At 44.1% G+C, this 19,659-nt stretch overlaps 1 protein-coding gene across 1 annotated transcript in view; it reads right to left on the bottom strand.

The window, feature by feature from the left end:
• DISC1 (DISC1 scaffold protein) overlaps positions 1-3,873 on the bottom strand; it is a 201,008-nt gene extending 197,135 nt beyond the window's left edge. The window contains 1 exon segment of the mRNA XM_058835575.1: positions 3,751-3,873. Within this exon segment, the coding sequence (XP_058691558.1) occupies positions 3,751-3,823 (73 nt within the window). The 5' untranslated portion in view covers positions 3,824-3,873.
• Positions 3,874-19,659: the final 15,786 nt, after the last annotated feature.

The raw sequence follows: 19,659 nt of genomic DNA on the forward strand, positions 1-19,659 counted from the left end.
GTCACATCCATCCTGCTCTTAATTTCAAGGAGCCACTTTTCCCACACAGCTCTTTCCCAAGGAGATTTTATAATCTAAGTATACATACAGTGTGTTTAACAAATTTCTATTCAGTTGTAGTTCTGGCTTGGTTGCTCTTTCATTCAATCCATAAACACAGGTAGGGCACACAACTTTAAAGGAGCTAGCTAAAGCAGCACTAAGAAAACATTTTCCATCCCTTATTCTGAGTACACAGCTGTTTATGTTGTAAATATTTACTATTCAAGGTAAAATCTAATTTATTTGGGGTTTTTTACACTTGTCAGTGTTTTGAATAAACAGAGTGACAGAGGGCAAAAAGAGCAGAGTAACAGGACAATTTACCCAACACCAGGGTGACACTACTAAGACACCTATTTGTAAGGCAGCAAGAGAGGCAGGGAGGAGGGGGTGAGAAAAATCAGCAAGTGCCATTGATCATACTCATTAGACAGCTGGGTCCCAATTAGAAATATATCACACAGAGATAATAGGTGTTCTGGAAGGAAGCTTGGCTGTGAGATGAAGGAGGGCCTGAAACACAGTGAGCAGCATTTTACAGTACATACAAAGGGGAGGCAGAATCCAAATTCTACAAGTCCCAAAGGAATCATACCAAACAAAGAAACCCTACTTGAGGCAAGCACATGATCTCACCCCTCTGCCTGCCGACTTCAGATTACTCATTAAGCCACTTCACATTCTCAGCATCAATAAATAGGGAAGTAACTCCATGTCAAAAGCTAATTCAATTTCCATAGAGAAGACTCATGTTTAGCAAACAAAGTACGTCCATAGTGGATCTTAGCTTCCACAGCATCATTAGCTTGCAGGCTTGATAAAGAAATATTTCTCCCTGAAAGCATTTTTCAGGTGAGCTCTTAATGGAATCCACACCTATATGTTAAAGGACAAGAAAAAAGAAAATTACATGGTGTATTAGCTAACATAACACAGAATTAAGGAGACACCTTCAAATAAGGATACTACCATGCTTAAAATAGGAACAGCAGCCTTTGTTCAGTGCCAGAGGGCCAAGTTTTTCCTCGTGTGACTGCTGGTTTACAAAGGGCGCATTCATTCTGAATACATAAGGGTTTTGCAGCAGTTTTCCTTCAAGAATATTGAATAGTATTACAACATACCCTGGGTTCAATCCTAATCTAAGTGACGCAGCATGAAAGGGCTGCTTTCTAGAAAAAGACACAAGATGCTAAGGATGAACTTGGAAATCACTATGGCAACTCCACAGGTCCCTTCCCGTTCACCTTGGAGGCCGATACTCCAAAGGAGGTAAGAAATCTCCTTTCCACAGGAATCATTAATATGCAATATGGCCAAAGCCAGAAAAGGTCACAGCCTGTCTGAGCTCAATTAGAAAGAGGGGCTCGCTCAAAGAAACACAACGCTAAAATGGGAAAAGAAAAAATCATAACTCCTAAGGAGCACTCGTGAGGCGTCACACACTCGAGCAAATCGCACTTGAAAGGTCAGCTGGTTCAGTAGCTGTCAAAGGCCCAAGCCACGGCAAGCAAAAAAAGCCTAACCAAGTGTGCCTAATTTGTGAACAAAGTCAGAATTAACCTTTAGGGTTTTTGCTTTTGTCAGTACAAAACATTGTTTGCAGTGCTTTCTGTCCTCCTGTTCATCACAATTAATTTATGCTGGTGCTAAAAAATCCTCTTTTCTTACATGGACCCACTACAATTCCACCAGAAGCAGCTTAGGCCCAAAGTTTTGACTTCACTTTACTGAAGAGAACAAATGATGATTTATCTAAATTTAAAGAGGGAGGAAGCCAGTGGCAATACAATACTTGCCTCTGACTGTTTTTCTAGAGTGCTGCTGCGCTGTAATCATTAGTGACGCGTATGAGAACGTGCCATTTTCAGTGCCCAGTCTCAAAGACGGCTATAAAGAAAATTGATAGCTCTGATAGTATCAAGCACTGGGAATAAAAAAAGACATATCAGGTACAGCCCTAATCTCAAGTATATAAAACACTGCACATAAGCATTTGGTGGTTCTTGTACATTCCTTCAATTTGCCACAATCCAAATATTTTCAGTAACCACAAATCTCTAAACTCAGCCTTTTGTTTTCTTTTAAATCAAATATTTATTTTAAACACCTACTTTGCAGTTTCATAAGGGCCTAGAAGCCCTACAAATAATGAAAAATGTACTGTAGCTTCAACTGGAAAACCACTGTCAATGCCTTTCCCAGAATGAACCGCAACAATTTCAACTTCAGCAATGAGATAGCGGAACACGCTACAACATCATTAAAGGGACTTCAGTATTTAAACACCAAGGAAAGTTTTAATAAATAGAACTTTTCCCATTTTCAGGAGTTACTGTAAGGCCAATAGCAAATTAGCAAGTAAATGAACCAAGGGGAAAGGACAAAACAAGAGATAATTCATGCCAGGGAACTTCACTCATTTCTTTGAAAAGAGTCATTACTTCGAACTAGCAGCAGCACTTGCTGACATACCTTCTGCAGCATATTTTGTGAAAGCCTTTATTTTTATTAGTATAAAAAGCACTTCACTGCAGAACTCTTAAATTCCTACTCAAAAGCATAGCAAGAAGTTACTCAAGCACTTGTACACAAAATTAATGTGGATTACCAAAACAGGAATGAGCTGTTTTCTATTAAACTGTTGGCAAGGACAACTGAAGCATTTGCAGAAAGCCTTGGTGGACTCATGGAGCTGGGAGAACCACCGATCCTAAACAATCCAAAAGAGAGCAGACATACCTAGTGAGGAATGCATGTTTCCCAGTTCTCCTGGGAAAGGTGTTTTTCCCCAGAATCTCAGCTGCAGCCTTTTGCCATCACCACTGTTGATACAGAGGGCAGCCCTAGCTCAGACCAGCTGAATGCTGCTGCTCTGAGAGAAAAGGAGAGCAGTTCATCCACATTAGAAGTCACAGTCTTATAAAATTCATTTACTTATAAAAGCATATACACACAGAGTGTCCACTGAGAAGGTAGCTTTCTTTTTCTTCCTTGAGACTGGACTGGATACATAATGCAGGTGACTTTTCTAAGAGCACCATTACTTCCCTCTTTGCAGCTGGCTATTAAAAAAAGTAAACAAATAAAGGATACCAAATAAACCATTGACACCCACATATCAATAAAACTGCGCTCACACGGGCTGAAGTGAAACCAAAGCATCTTATTTTCTGAGTTAACAAAACGATAGCGAAGTTATCTCAAAGTTGCAAGACCCTTTCTTAGACTGCGAAATATTACTGACTGCGAAATAAATGCCAGCATCACCAGGGGCTCAAAAATATAAATAACAAAAATATACTTTATATAATAGCAAATATTTAAAAATAATTATAAATAAATAAAAATAAATAGATAAATAAATAAAATAGAAAGCTAAAACAAATCCTAAAACTTTCGGACTTTGAAATGAAAGATCCATGGGGTTTCGGAGGTTTTTTAACAAACAAAAAAAAAAACAAACAAAAAAAAAAAAACCCACAACTACATTCGCCCCACACTCAACGCGACTCCCAAGAGCTGCCGCCGCTCCCAGCCCGAGGGCAATATCCAGCCGAGCCGCCCGGTCCCTCCAGCGGGGAGCAGCGCTGCCAGCCGCAGACCCGAGAGGGGTGCCCCACTACCCCGGCGCCTTCAGGAGGCTCCTGCGGAGCTCTCGGCCGGACCCCCCCCGCCTCCTCCCTCGCTGCCCCGGCCCCCGCTCACCCGGGCCCGCCGTGTCCCCGCCGCCGCGGCGCCGCCTGTCGGTACCGCCCGGCCGGGGCTGCGGCCGCCACATCCCGGCCCCGACCGCAGCGGGCGGAAAGCGGCCCCGGCCCGGCCACTCCCCGCCGGGGGCGGGTCCCAGGCAGCTCCACCGCCCTGGGGAAGGAGCGGGCGGCGGGCGGGACCGGCTCCGGAGGGTGGTGCGGTGCACCCCCAGGGAAGCCGGGCCCTCCGGGCTCCGCCCGCGCCCTGGTGTCGGGCTGTGTAGGCTCGCTTCCCTCAGGGCTGCTGCCCTAAGTTAGGCGGGAAAGGGATCGAGGAATCACAGAGTCGGTCAGATTGGAAGGGGCCACAGCGGTCCAAGCTCCCTCCTCAAGCAGGGTCATTCATGGCACAGGATTGTGTCCAGATGGTTCTGGAGTATCTCCAGTGAGGGAGACGCCACGTGTTCGCACAATCTGTTCCCCTGGCCACGGAGTAAAGAAGTTCTTCCTCATATGCAGGTAGAATTTCCTGTGCATTGGTTTCTGCCTGTTGCCTCAGGTCCTATTGCTCAGCACCACCGAGAAGAGCCTGGCTTCATCCTCTTGGCACCGTCCCTTCAGGATACTTAAAAGCATGGATAATGTCCCCTTCTCAGTTGTCTCTCTTGAGGCTGAACAGGCCTGGCTCCCTTAGCCTTTCCTCACTGGGGAGATGTTCCAGTCTTTTAATCATCTCTGTATCCCTCCACTGGCCTGCTCCAGGAGCTCCATGTCTCTCTTGAGCTGAGAAGCCCAGAACTGAACACGGCACTCCAGATGTGCCTTACCAGGGCTCATTGGAGGGGCAGGATACCCTCCCTTGACCTGTTGGCAATGCTCTTCCTAATCGATCGCAGGATTCCATCAGTCTTCTTGTCCACATGGGTGTGGGCATGGCTCACACACAGCTTGCTCTCCACCTGGGCCTTCAGGTCCTTCTCCAAAGAGAAGTCAGGTCAGCCCCTAACCCATACCAGTGCTGGGGTTATTCACCCCAGGTGAAGGACACGACCATGCACGTACAGATATATGGCCTCCATCTCACACATCCCAAACATAGATAACAAATATACCCCTGGAAAACAATTTGTTTTCAGGTTTAGCCGTACTGGGCGTTGCTTGGTCTTAGAGCCATCGTGTAACTGTGAGCCGTACGCTGGCACTGCTTTCCATGTCAGATGCTCACTGAATTTAGCAAGATGTGTGTACAGTTATTATGGTATTCATTGGTTTCAAGTAGCCATAAACATCTTGGAAGCAGGACTTAAAGGGATACTAAGAAAGTTCACAAAAAATACCAAGCTGGGAGGAGCTGTTGACTCCCTTGGAGGCTGGCAAGCCCTGCAGAGAGACCTTGACAAATCAGAGGGCTGGGCAATCACCAACCATATGAGGTTCAATCAGGGAAAGTGCCAGATTCTGCACTTAGGATGGGGCAACCCTGGATGTATGGACAGACTGGGGAATGAGAGACTGGAGAGCAGCTCCATGGAAAGGGATCTGGGGGTCCTGTTTGGGGCAAATTAAACATGAGCCAGCAGTGCCCTGGCAGCCAGGAGGACCAACCCTGTCCTGGGGGGCATCAGGCACAGCATCACCAGCTGGGCAAGGGAGGGACTGTCCCGCTCTGCTCTGGGCTGGGGCAGCCTCACCTCGAGTGCTGGAGGCAGTTTTGGGTGCCACAATATAAGAAAGACATTGAACTGTTTGAGAATGTCCAAAGGAGGGCAATGAAGATGGTGAAGGGCCTTGGGAGGAAGCCGTGTGAGGAGCTGCTGAGGTCACTTGGTCTGTCCAGCCTGGAGGAGACCAAGGGGAGACCTCAGTGCAGTTACAGCTTCCTCCTGAGGGGAAGTGGAAGGGCAAGCGCTGATCTCTGCTCTGTGGTGACCAGGGGCAGAACCAGAGGGAATGGCCTTAAGTTGTGTCAGGGAAGGTTTATGTTATACACGAGGAAAAGGTTCTTATCCCAGAGGGTGGTTGGGCACTGGAACAGGCTCCCCAGGGAAGTGGTCACAGCACAGCCTGACAGAGTTCAAGAAGCATTTGGAAAACACTCTTGGGCACATGGTGTGATTCTCAATCTTGTGCAGGTCCAGGAGTTGGACTTGATAGTCCTTGTGGGTCCCTTCCAACTCAGAATATTCTGTGATACTGTGAATTCTGTGTATGTATTTTTATTGCTTTTGTATGACTCCACATATCTTTGTGTCACAGAGCTTTTCCATTTTGTTGAAAGGTGCTACCATTTATATATATGTATGGGGTTTTGTTGGTATAGAGGCAATTTTCTTCGTGGTAGCTTATTTAGGACTCTGTTTTGGGTTTGTGACCACAGTCAGGGATGTTTTAGCTCAGCAGTGCTTACACTGCTTCTACAACTGCCCTGCCAGTGAGCAGGCTGGGGTACGCAAGAAGCTGGGAAAGGACACAGCTGGGACAGCCTGACCTAAACAACCCAAGGGATATTCCAAACCATAACTCCACATGATGTCATGCCAAACAGTAACGGTTGGGGGAAGCAGGAGGAAGAGAGGACGTTCAAATTTATTGCATTTTTCTTCCACATTCACTGTTATGCATGATGGAGCCCTGCTTTCCTGGGGATGACTGAATGCCTGCCTGCCCATGGGAACTGGTGAACAAGTTCCTTGTTTGTTTTGCTTTGCTTGTGTGTGTGGCTTTCGCTTTACCTTTTGAACTGTCTGTGCCTCAGCCCATGTTTTCTGACTTTTACCCTTCTGATTCTCCCTCCCATCCTATTGGTGCGGGAAGTGAGCCAGCAAATGGCTGCATGGAGATTAGCTGCTTGCCATAGTTAACCCTTAATATACAGCAAATCATTTCAAATCCTTTTCCTAAGATCACCGTAACTTTCCTGAGTCTGTCCTCTTGCACTTATATATCATTGGAACAACATGAATTTCTGCTAAAATCCCCTTTCCTGTTCTGTGTTTTAGGTAATTTTAGTCCTCCACCATTCCCAGTGTATCTTCTTCTCCCTAGTTATCACATACATCATCTTTTTCTATCCCTCATATTTCTCTAATGAGTTTTACCTCTATTGTTATTCATAATTTTGAGCTTTATATAAGCTTATGAGTGCTCACTGACTACAGCTTTTATTAACTTTGCTAAAGTGGTACCTGCTTCACTCATAAATCATCATATCCACTATATTAATCATGTACATGAAATCAGTGTTTTCCAGATGGTCTCCATCCATCCTAGTCTTCAAGAATGTTCCTTCTCAGATGCAGGAAATGGAATTGCAAGTTAAATACACTATCCTGTGCACAAGAAAGTTTTCACAACATTCAGAAAAGTTTCTAAAAAAAGCCCAGGTTTATCTAACAACTGTCATCTTGCTGATTTTCTCTGGTTTTTTCAGTCCATTTACTAAGAAATACAGGACATGCTAAGAGAGTTTTGACCTCCTGTTCCAGTCTGTGCCCTTCCTGACTTGTGAGGGAAGACAGCAAGCAGCTGTGCCTCACATGCCAAAAATAGCCACACATCCTTCTCCTTCTTCCTTCAGCCTTGCTGCAGTGCATCTGATTCAAGTGATGTCAGTGCTGGCTCCCATCATTCAGAAAGAACTTGATTGTGAAAGGGCAGCTCTATGGGTGCAGACAAAGGGCCCATCAAGCACAGCCTTGCCTCCCGCCCAAAGCCAGGGCAGTTGTCTCAGCAGGAGCAGGAACAAGGCAGCACCCACAACACTTCCCCTTTGGACTGTCCCACCCACCCTCTGACCAATGTGTGCTCAAGGGGTTCCTCAGCTCAGCATGGTTTGTTGAGCCAGTAGCCTGCAGTGGCTCTCAAATTCTCCAAGGGCTTGCCCAGCCCCACCTTGAGCCTGCTTCAGCTTTTGGCCCACACAGCATCCAGGGGTGAGGGGCTGCCCAGGTCTCACCTGCTGCATAAGGCACCAGCTCGTGCTCTGAGCCTGGCTATGGCTCCCTGCCTTTGGAAGGTCCTGGATTTTTGTGCTTGAAAAAACCATATTTTTCCCAATGTGTCTGTGCCTCTAATGATTTCCTGTATTAACACAAAATGTAGTCCCTTTTCCAAACTGTGCAATGCTAAACTAATCAGACTGACCTTATACACAGCCCCTCTCTAATTTTTTTCTGTTCTGCTTTCTGGGATGAGGGGACTAAGTAAATGTTCAGGTTTGCTATGGATTCCTACAGTGGCAACTTCATGTTTCCTGCTCTGTTCCGTGTTCCTTTGCAAATGGTCTGTAACATTTGATTGAATCCAGCCACACACTTAACTGATGTTTTCTGATATGTAACTTACGCCATGGTTTCCTTCTCAGTGGCTGTGATCATTTCAGAGCTTTTCATTTTATATGAGAGGCTAGGATTTTTTTTTTTTCCTGGTAGGTGCCAATTCAATCTACACACAGTGAATTTCACCTGTGGTTTGATTTCCCAGTTATTCAATCTCATGAGGTCTTTCTACAGTTCTCTAAAGCCAGATCTTGTTCATGCTACCTCAAATAACTCAGCATCAGCAGCAGACTTGTTTCAAATGCTTATATGGTGAACAGGAAGGGTTCAAGAGACAGTAGTCAATACAAGCTACCAAATACAAAACTACCAAAAAGGTACATAGTCTTGAAACAAATATTTAAAGGAAGCAGGGCATGAGATGTACTTGGGGAAAAAAACCCTGCTAGTAAGTTCTTTGCATTTGTTCTGAATCTACTGGGAGAGTTAAAATTTGTCCCAAACCTCATCACTCCTGCTTCAGGTGAGCTTGCCTTACCTCATGTGTACTCACACCAGTGTGTATATTTAGCAAACAAGTCCCACCACAACAGAATATTCAGCAGACTGTAATTCATTACGTCAGACAATAATCAGGAATATGTGTGAATATGTGTGAGTGCATACACAAAACACAATATTCTGTTCCTTTATCCAGAAAGGAAAAAGTAATTAAAAGTAGTTAAAATCTGGGCAGTAGCTAAGTGTTTAGATTAAGATGGATGGTGTAAGAAATGACACAAGAAGCATACCTAACAGTGGATACTATAATGCTTTCTTCTAGTTTAGGTTAGTCAGAAGGGAGCTGGAGAATTTTGCTATTTCTGAGTTTCCATTTTTCATTATAATGGCACATACAGGCACTGCCACCAAAAGAAATTGTCCTGCCTGCTCCCTCCACCACTTCTCCAGTTGTGTCTGCCTTTCCTTTCCCCATGCTACTGCCTGCTTTGTGCTGCCAGGAGAGTTTCCTTTGCTCTACAATGAACTAGGAACTTTTTTTTTCCCCACTAAAAACTTTTCTCCACTTAAAAGCAACTGTGAAGCTACAGCATTACATGCTGCATCAGAAATCACACCAAATTTTAACCAACCCCCGTGTATTGAAGGCAGTGCTGCTGCTTCTTTCCTTCTCAGGCCCTTCCTGGGCCCTCATGCAAGCTCCAAATTGACCCGTTTTCCAGTGCTTGTCTTGGCCTCTCAGCTTCTCATTATCCACACATAGCTGCTTTGTGTGGTACCTTCGCTTCCAATTGACATCAGTGTATGAGAGCTCCCCTCTGCACCTGCTGCCTTAAAGAGCAGATTTCCTGTAACTCTGTCCCTTGCGACCTCTGGTTCGTCTCACAGCTCAGCTGCAAACTCTGCCTTTCTTCTTCTTGCATTCATCTTTGTTTTTCCTTCTCTGCCCCATCACTGCTTCACCAGAGACCTTTTCTGTTTCAGTAGTAAATAACGTATTCATCAAAACATGCCGCTGAGGGGAAGCCAGCTCTACTTGCAAATTCTAATCAAATAAAAAAAAAAAAAAAAAGGTTTTGCCTGGCATGAAAATGAGGAAATCCCAGACATGTTAGACTTATTTATTTTTATCTCTTTAGGATCAAGACATCTTGATCTTTTTAAGCTATGCTCACATGTGGCACTGTGGCATCTATCATAGATCAGAAGAGTAAAAAACATCATGCTCATGTTCTAATACAGATTTTTTTCCAGCTATTCTTCTCATTCCCTCTCCTTCCCTTTAAGAACCATTTGCATGGCACCTTTTGTAGGATGGCTGCAGCATGGAGTGGGCCAGCTGCAGTGAGTTGGGAGGATGGGAAGGAGTGGCTGGTGCAGAACAGCACAGGATGGCAGAGCACAGTGAGGTGGAGCACCCAATAGTCGAAAACCAGAAGAACTTATTTCACTTTCAGTGATGAATTTTATCACCTAATGATTGTTTTCCATCAAAATCCAGGGAAAGCCAGGGTATTTTAGGTTAATATGCAAAAAAACTTTTAAATATATATATTTTTAAGTCACCCACAGAACTGAAGCAAAACTTTTATTGCATGGCTTTAATCAGTGCTTTGGTTAGATACACCATCAGACCCTAACCAAAATAACATGTTCTAAATTTGTGCTCTAGTTAATTTTGTGGGTACTTATAATACCTCTAGAATATGCTTTGTGATGTGATTAGCATAAAGGTAATCTTACCAATAGATAGAGAAATAAAATAAATCAAGGTGTCTAATGTGAAAGGTAGAAATCCCAGACTCAGTTATTAAACCATAGAACTCACAGAAATTTTGGCTAATCCAGGATTTTGTTAAATAAATAAATAAAATTAATCAGCTTTTTAAAACAAACTCCTGTTAATCTGGAAGAAAAATGAGACTTTATTGTGATCGTTGTTACAGGTGAACACGTTTCACTTTCCAGAATCACCTGTTCCATTATTCATCTACAACTGTAACAGAACAGCTCTTTGGCTTTACTGGCATAATTTTCTTATCCTGTTCCAAAGACAGTGACTCAATTGGTGTCAGGGTAGGCTTCAAAACAAGAGTAAAACTGGTAGCTCATTATTACTCAATTCAAAATATTTATGGGATTAATAATCACGTATTGTGGATAACTCAAAATGTTTGGAGTCTTAATGCAGTGATATACAATTCAAAAGATTTAAGCTTTTCAGTGTTTCTTTTGACTGAATGACTTCCCATAAATTTAAATTAGTCAAAGAAAAGAACTAAGTTTCCCTAGAGATACCTGATCACTAGCAAACAAGATGAGGATTCATACTGCTGTTCTGCAGGCTTTAAAAATGGATTTTACTCATAATAGTGTGAGCCAGCTGTAATTATATGTCAGTAGATCAACTAAGAACAAAACTGTGAGAAACAAAAGCAGGAACAGTGGTGTTTTAAAAAGCAGAATAAACATATTTTCTCATCAACAGTATCCCAAATTTCCTCAAATTTATTTCTCACACTGCTCAGTGTCTACTGCTTGTCACAAACTGGGCTTTAAACACTCCACTACAGCCACTAAGTAAACAAATATTCCTGCATTAATTTTTTTTTTACATCTGGATACGGAATTACTTTCTATTGAGCTGTCATTGTTATAGCAGGAGTTTTTTTCACAGCACATGTGTATTTGGATTTGAAGTTGTCATTATTTGGCTGTAGCATTCATTTAAATAAACCTTAATTCTTTAATGGCCATCTTAGAATGGCCATTGTATATACATTTGTTCTCATATGTGGACTGAGTGGGTCCCATTGAGGAGAAGGCCATTTTCTCCCATTTTCCTACCAACATACCTTGTAAGTGAGGAATTGCTTAAATAATGCATTCAACAGAAATTCACAGCATTGAAAGTTCTCATAGGTAAAACATGCTCCCTTGCATGCCAGAAATCCAAGGGGTACTAAAGCAGGATTGCCATCTGGGGATTGAAGGCCCACATCCTCTCTTCTGTAGGGTTTGCCTGAGAATGTGCAGATGAGTGATACAGCAGGCATCCAGGAATTTCTGAGGAAACAGGAAAAAAACCTTCTCTCTTCCCTGACCTTCACACGCCTTGCCTGTTCACAGGTATTTTCCTGACTGCTAAGCCAGGAGCCAGTCCTGCTGGTGGTACTGTTGTCTCTGCCTGATCAGTCTTGTAAAAGAGAATATTTCTCTCGTTGGTGATACAAACCGCATGTGACAATTCTAGGAAATTCTGGCTGTCAAAAATAGATTTTCTTTTTAAGAAGTAAACTGTACAAATTAAAAAGTCATCTTCATTTTATTCTCCAATCCAGGAAATGCCATGAAGTGACACAAATTTTTCAATTATTAATGCCTGGAAAGAGGAAAGCTGATTCCATTCCAGACACCAACAGATAATACTTTTGCCAGAGGATGTTATTACAGTTTTAGGCTAAATATATAATATAAATAACCTGTTTTCTGCTATACAAAAAATCTCTACTGGCTGGAAACAATTATTGTGAGATAATACAGGGAAGTTTGCCAGCCGGGCTTGTTACATTTTCTAGCTCTACATTTATAATTTACATTAGTGCACAGCACTATCTCGGAGCACAGCCAAGGCTCTGCCGCTCTATTTATGAACCCACTTTAGGTATCACTGGCAAAATTACAAGGCTGAAATAAACCATGCAGTGAAGTAATCAAAACCAAATCCTTAGAAGATATTAATTTTCATTCAGAAAATAAGCACCACCTTTAAGTGGACCACATTCAATATGAGTGAATTATTATTCCAATTATTTGGCCAGCTTTACAACTTGCCTGTGGCTCAATGCCAGCATTTTGCTTAGCAGACTAATGAAAATTTGATTATCAAAGGCACCAGGTCAGCTGCACACACAGTGGCACTCAGGGGGCAGAGAGCGAGCTGTAGAAGCCACCTTGGTCAGACACAAGGCCAAGGAATTGTCCATTACCTCATTTTATTTTGTCAGTAATAAAATTAATAAAGAATGCTCCAAACAGCTATCTGGATCTAAGGATAAGCGGATGCAGACCCAGTTTTCCCTGCCCCAGTGATCTGCAGAGAAGGGTAAAATGTGGGAAAGAGTGTCCTGCTGGGCCTGCCGTGGGACAAAGGATGTTCATGAAGGAAGCAGGCATCCCTCCTGTTCCCACAAGTATTCATAAGGGAAAGCAGGGCAGAGATGCACAGGGAAGGGGAGGGAGAAAACCACTTCAACAATTTTTTTTTCATTCTTGGGTCAGCAAGTTGCAATTGCCCTGGAGGTGGAGTCCTAGGGAAGCCGGTGACAAAATCTCACAGGCAGATCATAGGACGAGACTTCTACAGAGAAAACCAATCCTTACCACATAACAGCTCGTCAGCAGCCTCAGAATACAACAGAGCGTGTTATAAAGAATACAACAGAGGGTTGTTATAAAGTCACCAGTATTTCCTTGGACTGATCACAGAAAACTGGAAAAATGTCTTTGGGAACAAATACGTGGATGGAGATAAGGCTGCATTTGCAGTTCATGGTGCTCCTGTGTGACTTGCTTTGGAAAAGGCTAAATGTGGCTCCATTTAAAATCTTGCAGTTAGCCCCTGGGAAACGTTCTCCTGGTGAAATGAAAGTCATGGAAACTGTGAAGATGCCTGCTTTTAAATGGCTGTGTGAGAATGAAAGTTTTGTTTCCCCTTTCACTTTTATTTCCTTATTCCTTACACAATACTTATTTTAGAGCCAAAAAAAAGGAACAGGAGCAAAAATGCTTGCTTGGCTTTTTGAAGTTGGATCAAATACTTTGTATACAGCAGAAGTGGGACTCTGGCGTGGGAAAGGGTTGTTGCAAGGCTCTGTCAGCCTTGTGACATTATCTCACTGGCATCTGTGCTGCAGATGCCACTTCTCCTGACTTCCAGGCTGTGGGCAGGATTCTGGCACCTGGGAGTGCAATGTTGGTGAGAGGGAAGATCCCCTGATTTGTGCTTCTCATCCACCTGACACATGCCAAAACTCTGCAAAAGCGGGATTTGTACTAAATAAATTTGGGACCCCAATTCAAAGCCTGTAAATTAGGATATTAGTCTGTCTTACTGGCAGCTCATGGGAGGACATGCCTTCGCAAGGTCTTTTGACAGCCTCAAACCTGAGACTGAGGCTCCCATCTTTTCCAGCTGACTGCAGAGGGAACCAAGGAAGGTCACCTTCCTCAGTTTAGCACCCCAAACTGTGGGAGATGACTCTGGGCTATACAAATGGCCACACAAACAGAACTCCTGTGATTCAGCCCTTGGCAAAAATAACCAGAAAAGGAGAAAGTGGTTCATATGGTTTGGCAGAAAGCAAGAGGGAAAAGCAAGAGAAATAGGGAAGGCAAAAGAGAAAAAGGGGAAGAAATAGAAAGGAATAAATGTGAGCTGTAAGATGGAAAGCAACTGCAAAAGGGAAATAACAAAGAGACCACAGGGCTAAAAGTGTCTGAGAGATCAAGCAGAGGAAAGTCAAAAGCAGATGACTGACAAGCCTGAGCATCCCATGGAGAAGCTCATCCCTGTGCCTTGGCAGAGGAGCAGCAGCTGCCCAAGGCCACCAGAGTCCCTGGCTCAGCCACCCCCAGGGCATGGAGGAAGCCCTGCACGAAGGACACTGCAGTTTGCTCTGTCGGGATCACTCTCTCAGGGCCCCTTCTGCCATTGCTGGTAACAGCAGAAATTTAGCACTTGGTAGTCAGCATCCAGAAAACAGAATTATCTTTTCCTCATGACAAAGATACAGAGCTGTTCAGCAGACACAGGGCAAGGCCTCTGATGTGTGGTACCAGCGGGAGGAATTTTTCAGCTTTCTATTTTCAATTCTCTTTTAGACATGAAATAGTTGGTAAATTATCCAGTGCTTTTTCCCTTGCTCTGCTGCCCAAATTATCTCAGCACGACCAAGGTAACATAAGCACAGAGAAGCCTTCAAATATATTCAGTGGGTACTGGAAATCTCTGGAAAAACTTTTTGCTTAATTGTTAAATGTCTTTCATACTTATGATGTACTTGGAAAGTTACACAAATCTGCATGTTATACAAATCCAGTGATTAAAAGTCACTTGCTGGTTCATAATAGTAAATATACTGCTGAATGGCAAAGTTAAGTATGGTCAATAGAAAAGAATGTGGGAGACATTAGCCAGTGTAATTGCTTTGATAGAGTCCATTATCTATAAAGGAGTTTTTACAATTGTGCACATGTGTACCTGCTGTGAAGACACCAAACTACAAACAAAACTCTGGTAGAGCCAAGCCACAACTTTACTATTTAGACCATTGATAGTAGGACCACCCTTGCAGCTGGATTAAGTACTGCAAAACACAGTGAGATGCATTTTCACTTTGAGAAATCCTCCTGATCACCACTTGGTGCCGTGAGGAAGCATTCCAGAGGGGGAACCTGCACATCTGGGAAGCAAACATCCAGGCTGTGGTACAGTGTGCCCAGAGCTGCACTGAGAGGCCGAGGGAGGCACAGAGGAAATTCTCACAATTGCCTGTTTCCCTGCAATGCATTAAGTGACTGAGTGATCACAGGCCACAACTGAATTACAGGAGTGAGTCACAGAGTTCAAAACAAGAGCATCCACTAATTGTTTCATGGAAGAGGCTCAGGGAAGTCTGAAGAAGGATGCTGTAGGATATTCTTTTACTCATTGTGAGCTTTGTAGCCTTTTGTAGCAAAGCCAGCTGTTCTGATCTGAGAGTTTATTTTACAACTCATTGCCCATGGAGGGCTTCATTCCAGGGCTGGGTATCCATCCCTCACAGGCAGCTTTTTCTGCTGTGGAATAGCTTTGGAGCTTTCTTCTGGAGCTCTCAGACACCATCAGATGGCAAATGGGAGGAGGGCATAAATGGTCTTGTTCCCAGTCTAGCTACCCTATCCACTCTCTGCCAAAGTTTTGGTCAGTTTGATTCACCTACATTTCACATGTTCAGGGCAGGAGGATGATCTGTAATTTTTATTTGACAAATATCTCTACCCCCAAGCCTCTAGACTTGGATAAGATATCTCAATGTTAATCCCCTGAGCCTTGCTAAGTGGGGCTGTAGAGCCACGTACGAAGGACATTCATCCCCTGGCAGATTGCTCTGGTGAGGTGGTCACTGAGGATGAGGATGGCTTCCACAGCGCTCATTACCACAGGGCTACAAGCACTCTGCACGTTTATGGCTTGGGCCTGCCTCATGGCTGTGCTTTGGCCCTTCCCTGCCCCTTCCTGAGCACCACCCCAGCAAGATTCTGCCGTTGAGACACACACAACCCACTCACTTTTACAGTGCTGATTCCCTTGGTCTCTTTGGCCTATGTCTTGGAAAAGAAATCTGTTATCCCTTCTAGGTAACTCAGCTCCTCCATAAATGCTCTTGCCCCTGATTTTCCTGATTTGTGTCATGTCCCTCTCACACAGCTTCATCTCTATTGTGCTCCAGGTTACTGGGATCCAATTTTCAGAATCCAGGAATGCAGAAGACAGTCCAGGATCCAAAGTGCACTAGTGGTATAGAAACATCTGCCAAAAATGTCTTAGTGCACACTGGGTTTCAATGTACCCGTTTCTCTAGGTAATTCAGATTTTTGGTCTCCAGCTGCTGTCCAGTTGGTAACCCTGAGCTTTTCCTTTCTGCTGCTCTCTCTGTCCTTTGGGACCCAAAGTCTCCTCTCATTCTTACCATCAACTTTCTGTTTCCACATACCTGCTTAAGACAGGAAAGGATCACACCCTATCTCTGTTGGACTGGTGTTTCCCGAGCTAAGGCTTATTCAGTATCTCAGAACTCTTTACAGTACTTCCTTACAGATCAGAGCTCAGTGGCTCATTTGTCTGGAATCATGTTCTTTTCTAGTATCAGTCCCAACCTGAAGATAAAAAAAATCAACAAAGGAAACAGATGAAACAAAATGGGATTTGCAGTTTGGTGGAGAAAAGACCTGTGAAGGCAGATTCACTTGGCAGAAGCTCAGCTGGGGTGTTCAGAGGAAGGCAGGAAACACTTTATGCAGACAGAGTGATTTCTTCCCATTGAGGTTATATGGACACAAAATATGTAATGCCCAAGAGCTAAGGTCCCTTCCAATCCAAACCCTTCCATGGTTTTATTATGATCTCACCCTTGTATTTTTCTGAGTGAAGAAATTGAACAGTGGCTGCATCTGGACCTGTCCTCCACTAAGGGCTGTCTTGTGAAGAAAGGTCCCTGCTGTTGGTAGGAGCTAGGCTCCTTTGCATTTTTCTTCTACATGATTTTTTTATTAAAAAAATAGGACAAACTTTTTACATTGACAAAATTTCCATTTTCCCCCATGGAAAAATTAGTAGGCTGGGAAAGTGAACAGAAATTAGAAACTTTTGCCAAAAATTTAAAATCTTCCATGTTCTGCACTTGGATTTAGTGGAAAGTCCATTTGGAATAAAGGTACTTGTCAAATTATTATCAGGAAAATGAAAGTTAGCAAAGAGATCAGCCAGGATTCAGAAGGAGCCCAAGTTTGTAGAAAACTATCACGTTTGAGGACAGTTTTCTAGAATAGTAACTCTTATAGTCTTGTATTTAAAACAACAGCTTGGTCTCTGCTGTCCAAAAAACCCATTGCATTACTGCCAAGTCATTAGCTTACAAAGCTCCAGGCCCTGTCTACACACAAGCCTGACATCAGTTTAACTAAAATCACTATTTAATCCATTTAGAGCAATCAGCACAACCCTTTTTTTTGGGTAACCAAATTAACCTAAATCAATACAAGCCTTTTGCAGAGACAAACAATTTAAGGACATTGACATCAAAACCTGTATTAGCTCAGGCAGTACAAGTTTTGTGGTGAGGCAGGAGCTCAGGTCAAGCCAGGGAGATGCTGCCATGGTTCTCTTTGCACCACAGAGCCACTCCTGAAGCACATCCAGCAGCAGCTTTGAGTTGAGGTGCCCAAGTGGTCTCTCCTGTTATGTGCACGGTCTGAATCCCCATCACTTCTCTGGGCCATGCCCTGCTGTGTTCAGAAGCTTTGGCCTTCCTCACCCTGCCCTCAGCCCTGCATGAAAAACCCAACCAGTTTCCTGGGGGAGCTTGAGGGGAAAGGTTTAAGACACTGCTTATTCCTGTAGAAATCATTCAGCTACAATGGCCCAGGAAACCTTGTTTAAACTCTATTCTCCAGTGCTGAAAAACATGGGAGTGTAAGTATGGACACAGCCCTTTTTGACAACATCCTCCTTCTCAGTGTTTGCAGCTGCCTGGGCAGGAGACCAGGTCTCCTTTCCAGAGACCTCCTGCACCCTTCTGCGGGGGTACAAGGAGGAAAACATCAGCAGCAGCAGCAGCTGGCCAGGGCACAGGCTGTTCCCCGGGCTGTGCAGGTCTTGGCTGCAGTGCTCAGCCCCTGCAGGAGCTGTCCAGTGCTCGCCCATGCTGAGGGAGGGGGCAAAGCTCTCAGCCGGGCCACCCTCCAGCCAAACATAGCACTCACCCAAAAGGAGTCTGGGCCCTAAGGGCTCTCAGGGGGTTCCTTAGCTCAGTTTACTTTGTTGAGCCAGTAGCCTGCAGTGGCTCTCAAGCTCTCCAAGGGCTTGCCCAGCCCCACCTTGAGCCCACTTCAGCTTTTGACCCACACAGCATCCACAAGTGAGGGGATCCCCAGGTCTCCATCCACTGTTCAAGGCACAGCTCCTGGTGCTTGCTCTGAGTTAGGCTATGGCCAGATCCAGGTGATGGTATCTAATTCTTCTTTTGGCAGAGACAGTGAGTTGTTGCTCCATATCCATCTTTATGGCGCACGTAATTCTGTAGGCCTCTATTAAACCCTCCCTATCCAGCCCACTGGACTTGCAGAGTTTCCTCCCACAGAGAAACTATTCCCTACCTTTAGTCATCCTTTCTGCCTTTCTTTGGACTTTTTCCAGTTCTGCTATATTCTTTTTGAACTAAAGGGTCAGAGTCAAACCCAAAAGCACGTGAGACAGGGATTCCTAGAGTTACATTTATACAGCACATCCTCGCTTTTATTCTTATTCCTCAAAATTGCTAACATAAGACTGGTTGTGGGTTTTTTTGCTTATTGGCAGTCACTGAATTGATATTTTCTTGGAAAAAATCCCAGTATTTTGAAGGGGGTACATGGGGATTATTTCTCCCTGTGTATTGTTTCACATCTACCTGCACTCAGTCTGTTTCCCCATCCTGTCACTCCACAGGTCCACACTGCTCTCTGCAGATTTTTTAGTCACCTGTTGTCTTTGCTACAGTGGATGTCTCACCGTGACCAAACTTTTTCACCTCACAGCTCACCTTCTTTTCCACGTCTTTATGTGTATGCACCCTATGTGTGCACAAGGCAGCGGGAGGGAAGCGCACGGGAAATAAGGCAAAAATCCAAGTATGTATCAGTTATCCCGTTTTCAGGTGTTGCATCAGCAAATGTCCATGGTAACACCCTACAGGAAAATGTGACTCCCAAAAGCAAAAGAGAACAGAATCAGAAAAGCAGGACCACAGGCAGGCCAGGGGAGGGCTGCCGAGTTTCAGAGACACCTTCATAGCTGCCTGTCTCTGAGTTCTGCTGCTGCCCAGAGGGAGCTCAAGCTCAGCTCTGAGAGCTCCTGATGACCTCAGGGAGAGCTTTGAGCTTTGACCTGAGGCGAAGCTGCAGGATGTAGCTGCTGAGTTTCGGCAGCTTAAGGATACCACTAACTTCCTTGCTGAAGCTGGGGATTTCAAACTCTTTTTACTGAAGACACCAGCTGGAATCTCACTGGAGTTTATCATAAGGATTGAGACCATCTTTGACCTTTATACATGTGTATGTTGGGTCCCGAGCATTCGGAGGTTCACAAACGAAATATGTCTTTGTTAAGTGGTGGCAGAAAAAGACGGAAATCCCTCTGAAACCTGTGATCTTCCAGAGGCAAAGGAACTGCTCTAAAACAAACCAGCATCTCCTTCCTCCCATGGCTGTAATCCAGAAAGCAGTTTACATTAATGAGGTATCTGGCCCCCAGCTAAGCTACAAAAAGTCGAAGATGCTCAGATACGACTGTGACAATATGACATAAAACAGGGCTAATTTTGTACTGCAGAATGCCTGGGTAGCAA

This window comes from Poecile atricapillus, chromosome 3 (genome assembly GCF_030490865.1).
Source record: "Poecile atricapillus isolate bPoeAtr1 chromosome 3, bPoeAtr1.hap1, whole genome shotgun sequence".
NCBI lineage: Eukaryota > Metazoa > Chordata > Aves > Passeriformes > Paridae > Poecile > Poecile atricapillus.